The sequence below is a fragment of the Scyliorhinus canicula genome, chromosome 5, assembly GCF_902713615.1.
Source record: "Scyliorhinus canicula chromosome 5, sScyCan1.1, whole genome shotgun sequence".
Taxonomy (NCBI): Eukaryota; Metazoa; Chordata; class Chondrichthyes; order Carcharhiniformes; family Scyliorhinidae; genus Scyliorhinus; species Scyliorhinus canicula.
This window is the reverse complement of record NC_052150.1, coordinates 9,582,470-9,602,940: the sequence shown is the minus strand read 5'-3', so window position 1 is coordinate 9,602,940 and position 20,471 is coordinate 9,582,470. Positions and strand designations below refer to the sequence as shown.

Below are 20,471 nucleotides of genomic sequence, written 5' to 3'. Positions count from 1 at the left end.
GAATTTACAGTGCAGAAGGAGGCCATTTGGCCCATTGAGTCTGCACTGGCTCTTAGAAAGAGCACCCTATCCAAGCCCACACCCCCACCACATCCCCATAACCCAGTAATCCCACCCAACACTAAGGGCAATTTCAGACACTAAGGGCAATTTAGCATGGCCAATCCACCTAACCTGCACATCTTTGGACTGTGGGAGGAAACCGGAGCACCCGGCGGAAACCCACGCACACACGGGGAGAACGTGCAGACTCCGCACAGACAGTGACCCAAGCCGGGAATTGAACCTGGGATCCTGGAGCGGTGAAGCAATTGCGCTAACCACTATGCTACCGTGCTGCCCCAAAGTACTTTGCGAAGATGTTGGCAGAGTTGTTGGAGGGGGAAGAATCCGCCCGATACGAGCTGGACAGGGCTCATCGGTCTCTCAGGCCAGGATTAGGAGGGTGATTCTGCAGAGAGGACAACAGGTCCAGGGTGGGGGGGGTGGGGTGTCGTCCAGGGGTCGGGGTGGCAGACGCTGACAACAGCGCCGCTTCCGATGGCTCCAGGAAAGTATGCTTCGAGTCCGGTGGTGGTGGCGCCGAGAAGGATTAGAGGCAGTTCAGGTAACATTGCTAGAGGTGCTGTCAGCAGGAGGTCTGGAGAGGGGGGTTGTTTCAGCGATCCACAGGAGGATCTTGGAAGAGGACAGGATGTTTATGGATGGGATTAAGGCAAATTGGGAGGAGGAGCTGGGGGGGTTGGGGGGGGGGGGGGGGGGGGGGGGGGGGGTGGAGAGGGAGAGGGGGAAGTCGGAGGAGGGATTGCGGTATCAGGTGCTGTGGAGGGGGAGTGCCTCGACCTCATGTGAGAGGTTGGGGCTGTTATAGCTGTAAGTCGTACATAGGGCTTACCTCACAAAATCAAGGATGATTCGTCTGTTGGAGGGGGTGGAGGATGTCTGAACAATGTGGAACAATGTTCATATGTTTTGGTCCTGCCCAAAGCTGGAAAGATTTTGGAGGCTGGTATTTGGCATAATTTCGGGGGTCTTGCATATGGATGTGGAGCCCGGTCCCCATGAGTCATATTCGGGGTGTCGGGCCAGCCCTCTCCACCCTGTGCCTCGACATGGCAGGGGAACTTGTTGGAGTTTTACACCCTGGAGAAAGTAAAGTTGAGTTGAGGAAGACGATGGAAGGGTTCGACAATTGTTAGGGTTCGTTCATAATGCATTCTCAGAAGTTGGTTCCCATTGACTGTTGGGGGGGGAACGTTTTTTATATTGTTGGGGCTGTTCTTTGTATTTTGTATGGTGAAAATGATGAAAATTTGTCGAATAAAATATATTATATATAAATATATACTTTGTTTAAATTTAGAGTGCTCAATTCATTTTTCCAATTCAGGGGCAATTTAGCGTGGCTAATCCACCTACCCTGCACATCTTTGCGTTGTGGGGGCAAAACCCATGCAAACATGGGGAGAATGTGCAAACTCCACATGGACAGTGACCCAGAGCTGGGACCAAACCTGGGACCTCGGTGCCATGAAACAGCAGTGCTAACCATTGCGCCACCATGCTGCCCTAATAAAAATATTTCTAAAAAGAAATGCAGACGAACATGGCAGCCAATTTGTGTACAGTAAGCTCCCACAAACCGCACTAAAATAAATGATCAGATCATCCTTTCGGTGACGATTGAAGGATAAATATTGACCATGGCACTGGAGGCAACATTATTGCTCTTTTTCAAATAGTGCAGTGGGACTTTTTTTAAGGCCACAAAAAAAAGTGCTTCAGTTCAAACATCTCGTATGAAAAACTGCACCTGAGACAATACAGCACTCCCTCAGTACTTCCTTGAACAGCCAGCCTACTTTTTTTCCACTCAAGTCTTAGGACAGTCAGAATGGTACCACTGAATGGTGACTGACAGCTGCATGGTGGCAAATGGAAGGAAGTTGGGGGGGGGGGGTTAAAATCAATCACTTCTCTCACAGTGCAGGATAATGCAATTTCTACTGAAGTTATCAAAAAAACAACTATACACCAAATTTTGATTGGAGTGAACACAATATCTATTTATAATTCTGATTAACTGAAATGTCTATGCATGGATATAAAAAATGGCTTGTGAAAATCTAAGATCAAAATGTAATTGCCAAGCTTTGATCATAACCAGATCAGAAATAAATCTGCCTTCAATTCGGCTCAGTGCTGAATTTATTCTTTTGTCAATGTTCTCTGTTTTGGGAACTAACACTACTTTCCTGAAGCACAGCTGCAATCTGCTGTCACAGAAGAAATTAATGAAGAATATTTGAAAAATCAAAGTAATTTTCAAAACTGATTAAAATATCATGGTTTTAAATGTGGAAGCTACTATTCACCATCTCTCATTAGAAGGTTCCTAGAGCTAAAGCAAATCAAGCAAAGAACTGCCCCTGAAAGTAAAAGTGAACAGAACTGAGCAAGACGAATGTGCAGAGTAATTCAGTTGAACCATACATCTTCAGGAAGGAAGGAAACATTGCTTCTATCTCAAAGATGATGTTCAATGTCTGTGTGCTTAATGAGGGAGATTGCAAGGTACAAATGCTTCAGGAGATGGTGGGGGGGGGGGGGAGAGAAGAGAGAAAGCAAAGGGTTTCCTTAGTTAAATACTTTCAAAGGAATATTTTCATAACAAAGTTTTCATACAGAATTAAGGGACACCGTGGACAAAAAGTATTGCATTATATTTTTTTTCAGGGAGAGAACCCCTTTTACAACCAATATTGGGGGGGGGGGGGGGCACCTGTTTTTGGATGCTCCGCCCCCTCCAAAACAGCATCATCTTTGGGATGGCCTCAAGGTGTTACCTGAAGGCCCTCCCCCGATGGGCCGAGTTCACTTGCACTCTCAGCTTTCGTGAAACCTCGCGTGGCGGCTGCGGACTGTGTCCAGCGCCACTACAGTCAGCAGGTTTGGGGGGGGGTGGGGGGGCAGCATCATGTTGTTCCGCGACCACTTCAGTAGTCACCGTGCGCATGCACGGCCGGACCCGGCCATTTTTGGCATGGGAGCTGGGAGTTCTACCCGGCAACCACTGCTAGCCCCTCACCGTCCCGGCATTGGTGAGGGTTCGGCGCCGACTTTGGCATCATAAACACCACAGTTCCCACGCCGGCATCGGCACTTAGCTGCAGAATCGGAGAATCCAGCCCCAAGTGTCCATTGCAGTGAACAGTGCTACTTTCTGGGCACACGACATTGAGGAGCTAAGGAGAAGATGACACTAGCCAAAATTTGTTTGCAAGCAAGAATGTTTTTGACATCAAGAATTATATATTTTATAACTTACACTGTAGAGATTGGTTCAATATTTAATTCAAAAGCATTCCTTCTGGATTTTCTAATCCCCTTAAGCACAAAAGTAAATTTTAAAAATGGCTAAAATTTGAAGAATATAACAAATCATTGTGAGTTGTTTTTAAAAATAGAAGGTCGTTACCTTTGAAGGTCATTCAGACTGCCATTTGCTCCAGGCCCTGGATTCAGTTTGAGGAAATTCTGTTGAGGTTCAGGTGAGTCAGGTCCTGGGCTATAGAAGAGGTTACTTGGGAGATTCTCCAAGCTGCAACATGATAAATCCACTGACTAATTCTCTGGGACACAATCTGAGAGAGAACACAATAGTACATAAAGTTTTCCCAATTTTAAACTCACTTTTTTATCCAAAAACAGGGCACCTTCTGAATTAAATGCTGTTGGATAATTCTCATTTGATGAAGACTGTTGCAGGTAGGTCTTTCAAACAGAGACTCAACTTATGAATTTCCTTGTTACCAAATGAGCGAGAATGACAGTGAAAGAAGACTTAAATTTTATAAGCATACAGAGAAGTTATGCACCACATTAAAGAAAGGATTTAACAAACACATCAGCCAGTGACTGTTGTGGAGAACTTTAATAGTTAAACTCTTGCTGTCGTGGTGCTTAAAAACAAACATTAGAATCTATTGCTAGGATCACAACAAAGGAACAATATTCTCTTTGTATGAGACATTGGTTAGGATTCAGCTTGAATAGTGTGTCCAGTTTTGGACTCCTCGCAATGGGGCATGGTCAGAGGAAATCCACCAGACTGTTTTCCAACTTTTAAGTTAGCATGAACAACAGTGGTTTTTAAATAAATTTAGAGAAACACAATTCTTTTTTTCCCCCCCAATTGAGGGGCAATTTCGTGTGGCCAATCCACCTACCCTACACATCTTTGAGTTGTGGGGGTGAGGCCCACACAGGAACAAGGAAAATGTGCAAACTCCACAGGGACAGATGAACAACTTAGTGATCGTCTATATTTCATTGAGCATTTTAACATAATGACAGACTGTGCCCATATGGATAGACAATTGAATCAGATAGTTTAGAGGGAATAAGGGGGCATGCAGTTACATAAGAGAACTGGTTTGATGTCAGGAGGTTTTTCTTTTCACAGAGTCACTGACCTTTGGAATAATTGTCACTTTGATACATAAATGCGGATTCATAAAAGGGACTTGGGTGAATTTGGAAACTTGTGGCTAATATCACTGCACACAAATATCACTGAGTGATGCATCTTGTGGTTACTGTCACGACGAAGCTCACTGACTGAGCCACAAAATTGGTATCTTACTCCTGTTTGACCACAAAGGTGACTTTCAATTGCTAGTAGGTAAGCTCCAGATGTTGGGCATTTAGCAAGGCTAGTTCAAAGTGGAGAGGATTTAAAGTATGTTAGGGTTTCCTATAACTATGACCAAATTACATATTTTTAAAGCAAAATTTTTAGCTTTTATAAAAAGAGGCTTAATTTCTGATGCAGTACAAGCGACAGAACAAGCCTATAAACTTCCAATCAGTTTGGGGAAATTATTCTGGTATGGATTTCGCTTGTTCAATATTAGGGTGATGGCTGTGGAGGTGAGAAATATTTTTCAACAAAAGCTCCAATTTTCTCTCCCTGGGAATCCTACTGATGTTCTGCATAAACATCTGAGATAAGCAGACCAAAAGAGTGCTTAGCTTCACTCCATGGCGTGATTTTGAGTTAACAGTGTAATGGCACAGATCCTAATCTCCTATAGTGAAGATTTTAAAGTTATAATGCGCAAGGTGTGCATATGGATACTAAAAGCAAAATAGTGCAGTACTGGAGATCTGAAATAAAACCAGTGCTGGAAAACCTGACATGTCTGGAATCATCTGTGGAGAGAGAAACAGTTTTTTAAAACAAATTTAGAGTACCCAATTCATTTTTTCCGATTAAGGGGCAATTTAGTGTGGCCAATCCACCTACCCTGCACATCGTTTGGGTTGTGGGGGCGAAACCCACGCAAACACGGGGAGAATGTGCAAACTCCACACGGACAGTGACCCAGAGCCGGGATCGAAACCAGGGACCAAGGCGCCGTGAGGCAGCAGTGCTGCCCTGAGAGAGAAACAGAGTTAATGTCCTGAGTTCAACATGCTCTTCTTCGGAATTCTGAAGACTCATATTGGATTCAAAATGTTAGCTTGTGTTTCTCTCTCCAGACCTGCTGAGTTTTTCCAGCACTTTGTTTTTATTATGCATATGGGTGCGAGGTTAAGATGGGCTGTGGTCAACTGCGATAACCTGTACATTAAAATACTTAACAATGTCATTATCAAAATTCAAGCATGAATCGCATTCGCAATGACAAGGTACCAGAGGATACCGGCACCCACTGACCTCTACCGCAATAAGGGGTCGATGGTTAAAAGGAGAATATTTACAAAGAAAAAAAAATGGTTAACTTCATCCTGAAGGCTCTGTAGACAACTGCAACACGATGGCAAAAAAAAAGACAAATAGATTTTAGAACACCATTTGGGACATAAAAACTAGCTGAAGTCTGAGGCTAGTGGGCAAGACTGGAAAGTCTGCCACAAATCATTATGCAGTGACGCTGGCTGAAAACACATGTGGTGATGTTGAATGAGGACACAATCGAGTTCAGCTGTAAAACATTCCCTCATAGTTCAATGGAATAAATGGACCAACAATGGAATAGCCTGTGGAGATTCAAAAATGAATTTGTTCTTGACACAAATTACCACAGGTCTGCTGGTGCCCAAGGAATTGAGCTGCACCCAGCACCACATAAGCAAGAGGACAGGAGAAATAGGGAACAAACAAAAGCAAAACCTGCATTCAGGCAGAACTGTTATGCATTCCAGTCAATGCTTCCTTTAAGTCTTGATGTCAGATTCAGAGATTTCTCTCTCTCTCTTATCCCTCCCAAAAACTCCCACCATCATCATACTATTAGAATGTTGCATGAGTGAGATTGATAATACAGTATGTAAATACAGTACAAGAATGTCTAAGAAAAGCTAAGGATTCAAAAGATACAAATTAATTTTGTATGAATTTATTTTTAGAGTGAGAGAATATTTTATGAATGTCAATTCTGGAATGTAAACCGCTAAACAAAAGTAGTATCACAGAATTGTTATAGAGCAAGAGGTGGCCAATCAGCCCATCGTATCTGCACTGGATATCTGAATGAGCAATTCACCTAGTACCATTCTCCTACCGTTTCTCCGTCACCCTGAAACATCCTTCCTTTTCAGATAACAATCTTATTTCCCTTGAATCTGCCTCCACCACATTCTCAACCAGTGAATTCTAGACCCCAATCACTCACTGCCTTAAAAAAATCTTCTCGTCTCACTTTTGCTTTTGTTACAATTTACTTTAAACCTGCTTTCTCTCATTTTCAATCCTCACGAGTGCGAATGATTCCTCCCTACCTATTCTGTTCCTCAAAATGTTGAACACCTCTCCTCTCAGCCCTCTCTTCTCCAAGAAAATAATTCTCCAATCTATCTTCATAATTGAAGTTCCTCATCTCCTAAACCATTCTCGCAAATCTTTTCTGCTATCTCTCCAATGCCGTCACATCTGTCCTAAATGCAGTGCCCAGAACTGGAAATAACACTCCAACTGAGGCTGAACTAGTGCCTAACACAAGTTCAACATGACCTCCATGTAGCCCAGGATGATGTATGCTTTATTAACAGATTTCGATCTGTACTGCTACCTTCAATGACTTATGGACATATACACCCAGGTCTCTCTGCTTCTGCATCCTCTTCAAAAGTTGCATTCTTTATTTTATATCTCTCCTTGTTCTTTCTACCAAAATTAATCACTTACCGTTTCTCCATATTAGTATATTCTTCAGTATGTTTAAATACCTGTGGGATCAGTTTTAATTTTTGCAACTCATTCAACTAATAAAATAGTCCATTCATGGCCATAAAGAGCAGTATATTTTTAACACTCTTTTGATGATTTGCATTCTCAAATTTTTCTTTGTCCCGATTGCAAAGCAGGTTTGATAAACCTGGAAAGATTTTTAAATTTAATTTCACAATAATTAAAATTAAGAAATCTCCAACTCGACTGTCTTATGAATTTGTGGGTTTTAATTAGAAAGAATAAAATGAGGTTGAAATAAAATCAGACTTGAAGCTCAACTGCAATGATAAATGCATAAAACTTGAAGAAACTATTTTGGTCCCGCTTGCTTTGAAGAATCCTTTTGATGTATAAACAAGGCACAACCTATGGTGAATGGAAACACACCAAGTAGGCCTCTGTTTTGGAACAAGGAAATGACTAGCAAGTAGTACAAAGCAACATTAGAATCTGAGAACAAAGGCGCATTATGTAGACTGTTCTCTCTTAATCAAGAGCAGTGTATTTATTCCACTGCCTAACTGCTTAAAATGGAGATGCAATTAAATGTTTCATTAGCATTCCCTCAATTGATGCAAATGGCTGCCTACCAGCATTGGAAAAAATGGATTTAAAAGTATGCAAAATCTTTACATTTGCTTATTTCTTCACATTATTCCTCTGAACACAATTTGGCAATTCAGTGCTTTGGTACACAACAAACTAAATAACCAGCTAAATTCTCTCCAACCAGACCTTTAGTAGTGTACCTTTCAAAAAAATAAAAGCAGATAAATGGATTTCTGCTCAAGAACTACACCACATTTAATTTTTTGTAGACCAGAGTTTTGTAGGTGAAGTCAAAAAAACAATACGATGACTAAACCAAAACTATTTCCAAACAAAACAAGTGTTTTTTGTTTTCAAGGAAAATAATCCAAATTAACCGGTGGTAGAGAAATGCACCAGATTTTCTTTTCCCCCATCTTTTCTGAAGATGTAGACTTCTGTAATCCCACGAGTTCTGCCCGTCTTCTGGCATTTCACCTAGGTAGTCACGTCCTCCCCGTGTGTCCGTGGGTTTTCTCCGGGTGCTCCGGTTTCCTCCCACAATCCAAAGATGTGCGGGTTAGGTGGATTGGCCATGCTAAATTGCCCGTAGTGTCCTAAAAAGTAAGGTTAAGGGGGGGGGGGATTGTTGGGTTACGGGTATAGGGTGGATACGTGGGTTTGAGTAGGGTGATCATTGCTCGGCACAACATCGAGGGCCGAAGGGCCTGTTCTGTGCTGTACTGTTCTATTCTAGTCACCTCTACATGTCAGTTTCTATCAGGGTTTACAGACAGTTTGACCATGCAAGACATCAGAGAACAATCAAATCTAATTATAACTGACAATAAATTCAAGTTAGCGCAAATCACTGGATAATGATCATCAACAAGATCCGGGGCTGGTTCTTTTACCCTTCAGACTTCAGCGTGATTACAGATAAGGCCACCTCTGATCACTTCCTTGTATCACTCACCACACACATCCATCCCCCTTCCATATCTACAACTTCCAACTACACTTTCAAAACCCCAACTATTTACCCTTTGGCTAATAAGTTGCAACAGTATTTCTGCAGTTTGGTTCACTCAGCCACAACTTCATCTCAAGCTTTAATGTTCCAGTCCCCAATAAAACCATTACTGGCCCTTCCTCCTGATAAGGATGTGCATTCATCCTGGAATGCAAAGATTACCCCTGGCCTCTTTTCTCTACTGTAAAACGCTTTCTTAAACCGCCCCCCCCCGCCCCCCCCCATTATCTCAATCCTCACCTCCAACAAGTCTGCTTGTTGCTGCTGAACTGCATGTCTCCCTTCCACTAACGCAGCTGACCAAACTGCCTTTCATTGTCCCAGTTGTCTGGGACATCTTTCCCTAGTATTTCTATCTCCCTTCATATCGTTCTTGAACTCATCTTGGCCATGAGCACATCTTCTATTCCTTCGATCCTATTCTCACTAAATTGATCACCTCGTAGACACAATAGTTGTCATTATAAAATGTATAAAATCTACAGCCCAGAGGAGCTCATTCAATATGACCAGTTCTTGAACTGCAGCTAGCTACTACTTCCATTGCCTCGACTTTTTTCTCGACAATTTTCCTTTTCAAATACCTACCAATTAAATTTTCAATCGCATCTCATCCCTCAATAAGTTGTTTGTGGTAAAGTAATCCCTATTCTAATAATATTTCTCAACATCCCCATTTATTGTTCTTGCAAAGTCCTGAGTTTATACTCTTTTTATGTTGATTTGTCAATCAGAAGAGTATTATTCACCTTTTCCCTCCAGAAGCCTGACAAAGATTTGAAAAGCTCCAACTAGTAAAGCTAGAGGTAACTGAAAGACAGTGAAAAGGTTAAAGTTTTGAGAAGGTTTGTGAAATGTGGGGAGATTGCAAAGCACTTTTAGGAAGAGTGTTCTAAGGTGTGATTAGATTTAGATTTATTGTCATGTGTACCGAGGTACAGTGAAAAGTATTGTTCTGTGAACAATCCAGGTAGCTCATTCGATGCATGAAAAAAAACATGCGAGGTGGTAACCTCGGAACAGAGTCAAGAGAGGTTGAAGATGTCTGTGAACGCACCAGACAGTTGGTCCGGCAGGATCTGAGTGCACGCCTAGGGACTGCATCTGGACCTGTTGCTTTCCATGGGTTCACTTTCAAGAAGGCCGATCTGACTTCTGAGGCTGTGATGGTTGTTATGGTTATGTGAGAAGCTGTTGGGGCAGTTAACAACGGTTTGATGGCCTCCTGCTCGAAACAAGCATAGACTGCATTGAGTTCATCAGGGAGGGTGCGCTGTTGCCGGAGATTCTACTCGGCTTTGCTTTGTAGCCCGTTATGTTGTTTAAGCCTTGCCACAACTGATGAGTCCATTCCGTGTGTCTGTGACTCTAGTTTAGTCTGGTATTGTTTCTTGGCGTCCCTGATGGCTTTGCGGAGGTCATACCGAGATTTATTGTATAGGTCAGGGTCGCCTGTCTTGAACACCTCAGACCTGGACTGCAGTATGGAGTGGATCTCCCGGTTAAACCATGGTTTCCGTCGGAATTGGGGAACGTACGTTCTATCTTCTATGCAAGACAAACACAAGACAAATGGAGGCTCGACATGCAAAGATGGTGCAGAAAGAGGAGAGAGGCTTGATCCAATAGAGCAGATGTGACACAAACGCATGTAGAGCCAGAGAAAGTTACATATGTAAAGACGGGTGAGGTTTTGGAGACTCATGGACAAGAACAAGAATTTGACAAATTGGAAAATAAGCTAATGGAAGGCACGATGTTCAGAATGATAGAGGAGCAGGGCTAGGATTTGGGCAGCAGAATTGTGGATAGATTTACAGTGGAACTGATGAGGCTGGCCACTTGAGCATTTGAGTGGACTTTGGCATCGGAGTAGCCCAAAATAATCAACAGCAGAAGGGTTTCTTTGGCAGTGGAGGCAAAGTAACAGCTGGGTGGACAATGTTGGTGAGTTCGACACAAAGCAGGAATGAGGTAGATACAAGTTATATGCTATGACAGCAAGTTTATATCTATTGCTCCAAGAATATTTTGGAGTACAAGCCAATAATTCTGTCAAGAGTAGCAATTTTATTTTAAGTTTAGAAAGACATCCCACTCTTGGTGTTTTATCCCACTACGTAATATTGGTTAAAAGGAGACAATTTTTCCTGCCTTAATATTGCTGACCTGCTCCAAAAATAAGTCTTATGGTGCATCTTTCCACATATGGTGGCTTACATTCTGACTCAACAAACAGTTTGAAACGCATTTTACAAATCCCTCCTTGTTCAAACGTCTTCAGATCAGTTCTCCTAATCTATGTCTGGTAGTTATAATCCTCCTTTATTACAGTCTTATTATTTCTACACACCTCTCTGAAATATCTACAGCATTTCCAACAACTTGTCTATCTGTAAAGAACACCCAATATTGTACTGCACCCTTTCCACAGCACCCCACCCTTACTTCATGTCACAGAAACGCTAGATTTGTATATTATTTTGTAATACACCACAGATTTAAGAAAAGGACCAACAGAGAGGCGAGATGAGGAAAACATTTTGTTAATATAAACACAAGAGGATATAAACACTGCCGAAGAGGATGGTGCAAGCAAAATCAATAGTCATTTGCAAAAAGAAATAGGATACATTTTTGAAAAAGGCAAATTTGTAAGGCTATGAAAGGGGTGTAGGACTAGTAGTATAGCTCTTAAAAAGAGCAGGGACTCTGGAATGAATGGTCTTCTTGTGTGCTGCAAAATTCTATAAACATCTTTCCTCTGATATTGAAACATCGACATAAATACTACATCTTCCCTTATGCATTACTGATCTCTTCTAAAAATGTTGTAACCCAGAATGTTTAGCACCCAGCCATGACCCATATGAACCCAAGTGGAGCTTCATTATAACGGTCAGATCTGTCGACTGAAACTACTGGTGCCTCAATTATTTGTCTTATATTTTAGCTTCTTTTCTTCATTACTATTAGTAGCCATCCCTCTCTCATGACTTTTCTTCTTTCTCCCTCTCGTTACCTTATCAGGTAACCTGTTACCTTCCTAAACTGTCCTACTCTGATATCTGATCCAGTGTTATTTGTCTCACCTGTCACTGTTACTTTCAGTTCCAAGAGCTTTATTTAAAGAGAGAGTTAATAGCTTCGGAGCGTGAAGTATGGCAGCTTTGACTTGCTTTGCTTTTTCCTATGTTCCAATGGAGAACCGAGAGAGGAGTATACAATTTAAATAATCTTTTCAGAGGAGATCCTAGACTCAGATTTAGTATCAAGAAAAGCTCCTAAACAGAGGCTGAATGCTTCTTCAAAGAGGGGGGATAGAAAATATTCCAAGAACAGGCTATTCTGGGTCTTCGCCCAACATCTGATTATACAGCAACATTGCAGAGGCTTGACAACAGCTGGTCTATCTGAATGGTGCAAGGCCAAGGGAGACATATTGCAAAATAAAAGAAAGGAGTAAAGGCTTAAAGACATGATACATGTTTAACACACAGGGAGCAGGGTTTCCAGGGGCACCGCCCCCACCCCTTACCCATCATTGGCTGATCAACCGTGTACCTTACACGGCATGCTGGACGAGCAACTGGAAAACTGACCTGTCAGGTGTGAAGTAAAAACGTGCAAGAATTTTTTCAAAATAAAATAAATCAAAGGCTACTCTTATCACCACACAGTGCACGGGCAAATGTAGACTGGAGAGTGAACTTTGCTAATCTTTTATTTAAAAAACTGAGTAAACACGTCAGCAGAATTTGCCAGAGGCAAACAAACAAGCTTTGAGAAACAGCCCTCCTGGTTCTCCGCTATGCACAAATAACTATCCAATCTTGAATCACAGCATGCAAAAAGTGGCTTGCTGTCTTGCCAGGAGCAATAATTAGAAACACAACACTTCTGGTTAGAAGCACAGTCCCTGTAGTCTCACCTTTGAAGCCTGTCGAAGCCAGCGCAGATATTCAGGGAAAGTGTCAAAGCTGACGTAATAGGTCTGGCTCTGTGGTCCTGATGAGGTGAACGCCAAACAGTACTGGTGCTTTTTGACTTCTTCCACCTGCAAAACAAAAATCTTTGCATTTATACAGTGCTTCTGTAACAACATTTTAGAGTACTTCAAAATTAGTTTTGAATTGCAGTGATTGTTTAACACACCAATGCAAGCATTTTGTGCTTAAACATCTCAGAGAAGACTAATTCACCTGTGTTTTGGAGAACAGTTGGTAGGACAACCAGGACACCACCCTGCTCTTGTCTGAAAACTATTACGGGGTCTTTAATGGCAATCTGAAGCACCAGAAGGAATAATGACCTTGGTTTAACATTTAACTGAATGACCCATTTGCAATATTTTACCACTTGCTCACCACTAGAGGTTTATATTAGAGCTTAGATTATCTGCTCAATTCTGAAACTCTTTTCTCAGAAGCACATATGTTGAGATTTAAGGTCATAAGAAATAGGAGTGGAAATAGACAATACAGCCCTTAATGAGTCAGCTTCACCACTCAATACCACCTTGGCTGATCACCGGCCTTAATTCCACTTTCCCACCTGCAACCCAGATTCTTTTATTCTGAGTCTGTCTATCTCTGCCCTAAATTAATTCATCTATGGATGATCCACAACCTCCTGGAGTAGAGAATTCCGAAGATTCGCAGTCCTTTAACTGAAGAAATCTTTCCTTATCTCAGTTCTAAATGACCATCCCCTTATCCTGAAACTGTGCTCCTGTGTGATCCCCAACCAGAGAAAACAATCTCTGTCTACTCTATCAAGTCCCTTCAGAATGGGATCACCTCTCATTCTTCTAAGTTCCAAAGAGTACATACCCAATTTATTCAGCCTCACTTCATAGGACAACTCTTTCAGCCTAAGAATCAATCTGGTGAACTTTGACTGCACAGCCTCCAATGCAAGCTCAAAACTGTACAAAGTATTCCAGGTATGGGTCTTGCCAAAGTCCTGTAATCCTGTTAAATTGTAGCAAAACTTCTATATTGTTTCTCCCCGTGTCGGTGCGAGTCTCACCCCCGGAACCCAAAGGTGTGCAGTGTAGGAGGACTGAACACGATAAATTACTCCTTAATTGGAAAATAAAACATATTTATTGTTGTACTCCAATCCCCTTACAAAACGCAAACATGACACTTAACTTCCTAATTGCTTGCTGTGCCAGCATGCCAACATTCTGCACTCCTTGTCCAAATGCACCCAAGGCGCTTTAAACATCGACATTTACAAGTTTCATGCCTTTTTTCAAAATCCACTTTTTTATACTACCAAAGGGAATATCACCATTCTCTCCATTCTACTACATCTGCCATCTTGTTGCCCACACACTTAACCTGTCTATACCTCTTTGCAGCCTGTTTGTGTCCTCATCACAGTTTACTTTCCATCTAGTTTTGTATCGTCAGAAAACTAAAGAACCTGACTTTTGGTCTCCTTGTAAATAAATGTGTCCCGAGCACCGAACCTTACAACACTCCATTTGTCACAGCCTGTCAACTTCAAAATGCCCTGTTTATCCCGAAGCTCTAGCTCCTGTCCATTAACCAATCCTCTAGCCATGCTAATATACAACCCCAAAATCCATCAGCATTTGTATTTACTTTTTCAATGGTACTCTATCAAGTACCTTTTGGAAGTCAGAGTATCCTAAATTTACTAGTTCCTTTTTAACTACCCGACTAGTTACATACTCAAAAAAACTCTAAATTTGTCAAACGCTATTTCCCTTTCATTAAATCATGTTGACTTTGTTTGATAATACTATGATTTTCTAAGTGCGTTGATTATTAAGACTCCCTTAATAAGAAATTCCAATATTTTCTGGATGACTGATGTCTGGCCACCTGGCCTGTTGTTCGGTTTTTCTCTCCCCCTTTCTTGAATAGCAGAGTTACATTTGCTGGCATACAATCAGCTGGGACCACTCAAGAACGAGGAAATAATCATAACCATCACATTCACTATCTCTCCAGAAACTTCATTCAGAGCCCTAGGATGTCAGCCATCTAGCACCGGTAATATGTCAGATTTTAGTCCCATATGTTTCTTAATATTTTTTCTGTGCCGATATTAATTAGCATCAGTTCCTCATACTTTTAACCCTTGGTTATCTTCTAATTCTGGTATGTAATTTGTGTCTTCTACTGTGACATAATTGGGTCATTGGTCATAAAATGATAGATTAAATACCAGCACATTAGAATTTTCACTCTGCACAAAGGTAGCAATAGCATTTCAAAAAATTAATCACTGTCCAAATATATTTGACAAAGTCTGAAATATCTTATGATAGCATTGTTTGAAAATAAACTATAAAATAGACTATATTGATAAATAGACTCTACATTTTAAAATCTGTTATGAAATAACTTTCAATCAAGTATATAACTCGCACACAAGGAGCAATGCCACTATACCTTTCCGCCAATTAAAGGGAGAACGTGCATTTTTCCAGACTGGCTGTCTTTCACAGATGAAACTATTAAACAAGTACCACACAGGATAACTTGACGCTTGGTCCATTTATGAAGCTGGATCTTCCCTTTCCGAACGTTGAAGAATCCGCACAGCTGGATCCGCTCCAAATGGTCAATACCATAAGGTTTCCCTAGAAGATAAAGAAAGCAAGTAATCAATAGAAAGGGTCGAGAAAATTAGTGATTATTTACTGTGGCAAAAGGTATCAACATAATTCAGCTCTTTCTGAATATATGGGTCCAATGATTGAACAGCTTGATACTAATATTAACTCTGATTAGCTACTGCAAAGTGCAACAAATGAATTCTAGAAAGGTAAGAAGAAGGAATTCATTATCTTAGTACCTCTAATTTTTAAACTGTATACTTCGCATCTGGCACCATTTGAACTCTGACTCCAAGAGGCATCTCTTAGCTGGCTCCCTGATTTAACTCAACACTTTTATTTAAATGCTGGAGATTCATAGATCTGTCAGCAACAGAGGAAAGAACAGTTCAAGTTTTATGTATAGAGCCTTTTTGAGAAATGCTGAATGATCTGCACAAAACATTACATTGAATTTTCTCATCACAGATGCTGACAGAACCATGTAGTTTTAAAACTTTTAACTTTTTTTTCAGATTTCCAGTATGCAACAGATATGATAGACCAAATGACCTCCTCCAGTGTTGCAAGTTCTGTGGTTGTATAAGGGAACAAGCTTTATCAGTGCAAATGTCAAGCATGTCTCCCTCCCAGAAGCTGAAGAAAAACAGCTATTAACAGACTTGTTTCAACCAGCATACCAGCCATTACAATTTAAAGTATACTCAGACTATATGTGCTGACTGACACAACACATCTGCATCAATTATAGCTGTCTCTTCCCACATAGTAGTCTTTCACATTGATCCTGTGCTACTATAATGGTTACAACTTTTGACTGCATTTATCTCCTCCACAATTTGTAGATGCAGACTGAAATTGCCCCCTTGATATTCAATGGTAGCATCCTATAGGGCAGCACGTTAGCATAGTGGTTAGCACTGTTTCTTCACAGCTCCAGGGTTCCAGGTTCCATTCCCGACTTGGGTCACTGTGTGGAGTCTGCATGTTCTCCCCGTGTCTACTTGGGTTTCCTCCGGGTGCTCTGGTTTCCTCCCACAAGTCCCAAAAGACGTGCTGTCAGGTGAATTGGACATTCTCAATTCTCCCTCTGTGTACCCAAACAGGTGCCGGAATGTGGCGACTAGGGGCTTTTCGTAGCAACTTCACTGCAGTGTTATAATGTAAGCCTACTTGTGACAATAAAGATTATCATCACCGAATCACTCACCACCACCAAGTTTGACATAACCATTGGTCAGAACCTCAACTGGACCAGCCACATAAATGCTAAGATGACTAGAGCAGGTCAGAGATACTGCATTCTATGAAGCACGTGGCCAGTCTCCTGACTCCCCAAACTGCTTCATCTTTCAACAGACAAGATACATTTGAGATGGAATAATCTCTGCTTGCGTAGATGACTACGGCAGCACACTGAAAAATGCTGAAACCAGGACAAAGCATTCTCCTTGCTCAGTACCCCTATCCACTAGCTTAAACACCCATCCATTCCACCACAGAATACTGTGGCTGTTGTGTATACAATCTATAGGATGCACTGCACCAAATTGTAAAAAGATAAATTAGTAGCGCACATAATACAGGAATACTCTATATCCCAGGGGCGGCACGGTGGTGCAGTGTCCAGCACTGCTGCCTATGGCGCTGAGGACCCCGGATTCGATCCCGGCCCTGGGTTACTGTCTGTGTGAGGTTTGCATATTCTCAGTGTCTGCGTGGGTTTCACCCCCCACAACCCAAGATGTGCATATTAGGGTGGATTGGCCACACTAAATTGCCCCTTAATTTGAAATAAATAATTGGTTACTCTAAATTATATGTTTAAAAAGGAATACTCGATATCCCTACTGCAAACCATGTCACCAGCTAACAGCCGGAGTGGGAATTGACAATGTTAATACTTGCAGAACAGTGCAAAATGTTGACTTCCGGTTGCGGCTATGCAGAGCTAAGCCCACGTTCGGCAGCTCCCGCTTTAAGAGGACTTGTGGGCTCTTTTAAGGCTCCAAACGGCGCTGATGTCGACGATTCCCGTGGATAAAGGGGTCTGGAGCAAAACCCCCCGGGATTATGGTGCGGACTCAAAGTGGGCGAGGAGAAAAACAGCAGCAGCTCCCCTGGAAAAGCGGGGGAAGGTGAGAAAATGGCGGCCGGTGGAGCCCCTGAGGAGTGGAGGCAGTGGGCTGAGGAGCAGCAGGCGGCCCTCTGCGCTATTTCACGGAGCTGAAAGGGGAGTTGTTGGAATCCCTGAAGGTGACGACGAGTAAGGCTGCTGGAGACCCAGACAACCCAGGGTGCAGCGATACTTGAGTTGCAGCAGCAGGCTCTGAGCGCGAGGAGAGGGCTTCGACCCTCGTGGGGAAGGTGGAGATACACGAGGCGCTTCATAAAAAGTGGCAAGATCGGTTCGAGGAGATGGAGCTTCGGTCACGGAGGAAGAAACCTGCGGATCCTGGGACTCGAGGAGGGGCTGGAGCTGCCGGCCTATGTGGCCGTGATGTTGAACTCGCTGGTGGGGGGCAGGATCCTTCCATCTGCCCCTGGAGCTGGAGGGGGCCCACAGAGTACTGGCCAGGCGGCCCCAAGGCAAATGAAACCCCCACGGGGCGGTGCTGTGTGCGGTTCCATCGGTTCAATGACCGGAGTGTGTTCTCCGATGGGCCAACAAGGTGATTAGTAGTGGGAGAATTCGGTAGTGCGTATCTACCAGGAGAGTGCGGAGGTGGCCAAGAGCGGAGAACCCGCGTTTAACCGGACGAAGGCGGTGCTGCATGGAAAGTAGGTGAAGTTCGCATGTTGCCGCCTGCGGGTCACCTACAAGGACCTGCAATCACTACTTTGAGTCCCCGGAAGAAGCGTGGACCTTTGTGCAGGCTGAAAAGCTGGACTCGAACTAGAGATTGGGGACTGTGGGAGTTTTTCTATTCTATTCATGTATCATTGTTTATTCTGTAGCGGGTTATTCTGTTTGTTTCTGTTTTTCTCATCGCTTTCGGACGATGTGGGTTATGGTTTTGTGTTCTAAGTGGGGTACTGGGGTTTGTGGTTGATCTGTGTCTTTGTTTGTATGGAGTTGGTGGTTGGGTTGAGACTGCGGTTTGGGAGCTGCGTTGGTGGGGTGGGGCACTGTGAAAGCGCAGGCTTTTCTCTGGTTTCCCGCGCTGCAGGATGAGGGGGGCTGGTGGCGAGGGGCGTGGTTATTAGACCGGGTTTCCCGCACTGAAGCGGTGCCAAGCAGCTTGACGCAGGGGAGGAGGGGGGACCTCATATCGGAGGGGTCGGAGTTAGAGCGGGAGCTGCCAGGGTCAGCAGAAGTCAGCCGGCTCACGGGAGTTCAGTGGAGGGAGAGTCGCGGCTAGGAGGGGGTCCTAGCCTTGGGGGGGGAGGAGGAGAGATACCGGTTGCTGCTGGAGTGGCCAGGGAGGGGTTGGTGCGGGTTGTGGGGTCTGGGTGAGGTTCATAGCGCCGTGGGAACGGCCAAATGGTGATGGCCAGGAGCGAGCAGTCGATGGCTATGGATAGTCGATGGGGGAGGGGGGGCGGGCGGCTGGGTGCCCCCCTGAATCCGGCTGATTACGTGGAACGTGAGGGGGTTGAATGGGCCGGTTAAGCGGCCCGGGTGTTTTCACATCTGAAGGGGCTGAAGGCGGTCGTGGGCCATGCTCCAGAGACCCACCTGAAGGTGGCGGACCAGGTCCGTCCTGAGGAAGGGTGGGTGGGGCAGGTTTTTTCACTCAGGGCTCAACTCGACGAAACCGGGGGTGGCGAGTCCTGGTGGGGAAAGGGTGGCGTTGAGGCGGCTGAGGTTTTGGCTGATAGTGGCGGCAGATATGTGATGGTGACGGTAAGCTGCAGGGGGAGAGGGTGGTGTTGGTTAATGTGTACGCCCCAAATTGGGATGATGCTGGTTTCATGGAGGTGGGGGCTTAATCATGGAGAGAGGGGGGGGGGGGGGGGGGGGGGGGGTGGGGGGGGGGGGGGGGGTGGTGGGGGGGGGGGGGGGGGGGGGGGGGGGGGGGGGGGGGGGGGGGGGGGGGGGGGGGGGGGGGGGGGGGGGGGTGGGGGGGGGGGGGGGGGGGGGGGGGGGGGGGGGGGGGGGGGGGGGGGGGGGGGGGGGGGGGTGGGGGGGGGGGGGGGGGGGGGGGGGGGGGGGGGGGGGGGGGGGGGGGGGGGGGGGGGGGGGGGGGGGGGGGGGGGGGGGGGGGGGGGGGGGGGGGGGGGGGGGGGGGGGGGGGGGGGAGGGGGGGGGGAGGGGGGGGGAGACTTCAATACGGTGCTGGATCCCCTACTGGATCGTTCTAGTTCAAGGACAGGCAGGAGGCCGGAGTGGCCAAGGTTTGAGGGGGTTTATGGACCAGATGGGAGGAGTGGATCCCTGGAGGTTCGAGGCCGAGGGCTTCGGGAGTACTCTTTTTCTCCCATGTGCACAGGGTGTTTCCCGCATTGATTTCTTTGTTTTGAGTAGGGACTGGTCTCGAGGGTGGAGAGGCCGAGTATTCGGCTATTGCGATTTCGGACCATGCTCCGCATTGGGTGGTCTGATATGGGGAGGTGCGGGACCAGCGCCGCTTTGGCGTCTGACGTGGGGTTTGTTGGCTGATGAGGTGTGTAGAGGTTGCGGGGATGTATCGAGAGTACCGAGTCAAGATACTGGGGGAGCCCAGTGTGGGATGGTGTGGGAGGCTCTGAAGGCAGTGATTAGGGGGGAGCTGATCTCCATCCGAGCCCATAGGGAAGGGGGGAGAGGAGGAGAGACTGGTGGAGGAACTGTTGAGTGTGGATAGGAGGTACGCGGAGGCCCCGGAGGAGGGATTGCTGGGGGAGCGGCGTAGCTTGCAGGCCAAGTTTGATTTATTGACCACCAGAAAGGCGGAGACACAGTGGAGGAAGGCGCAGGGAGCGGTCTACGAGTATGGAGAGAAGGCGAGCAGGATGCTGGCACACCAGCTTCGTAAGCGGGACGCGGCTAGGGAGATTGGTGGAGTGAAGGATAGAGATGGGAAGGTGGTGCGGCAGGGGGCAGAGGTTAATGAGGTCTTTAGGGACTTCTATAGGGAACTGTACCGGTCGGA

At 44.8% G+C, this 20,471-nt stretch overlaps 1 protein-coding gene across 1 annotated transcript in view; it reads right to left on the bottom strand.

The window, feature by feature from the left end:
• Nucleotides 1-20,471, bottom strand: part of LOC119965755 (PH domain leucine-rich repeat-containing protein phosphatase 1-like) — a 247,012-nt gene that overhangs the window by 47,788 nt on the left and 178,753 nt on the right. Inside the window, 4 exon segments of the mRNA XM_038796547.1 lie at nucleotides 3,479-3,623; nucleotides 3,626-3,644; nucleotides 12,730-12,855; nucleotides 15,230-15,420. Of these exon segments, the coding sequence (XP_038652475.1) occupies nucleotides 3,479-3,623; nucleotides 3,626-3,644; nucleotides 12,730-12,855; nucleotides 15,230-15,420 (481 nt within the window).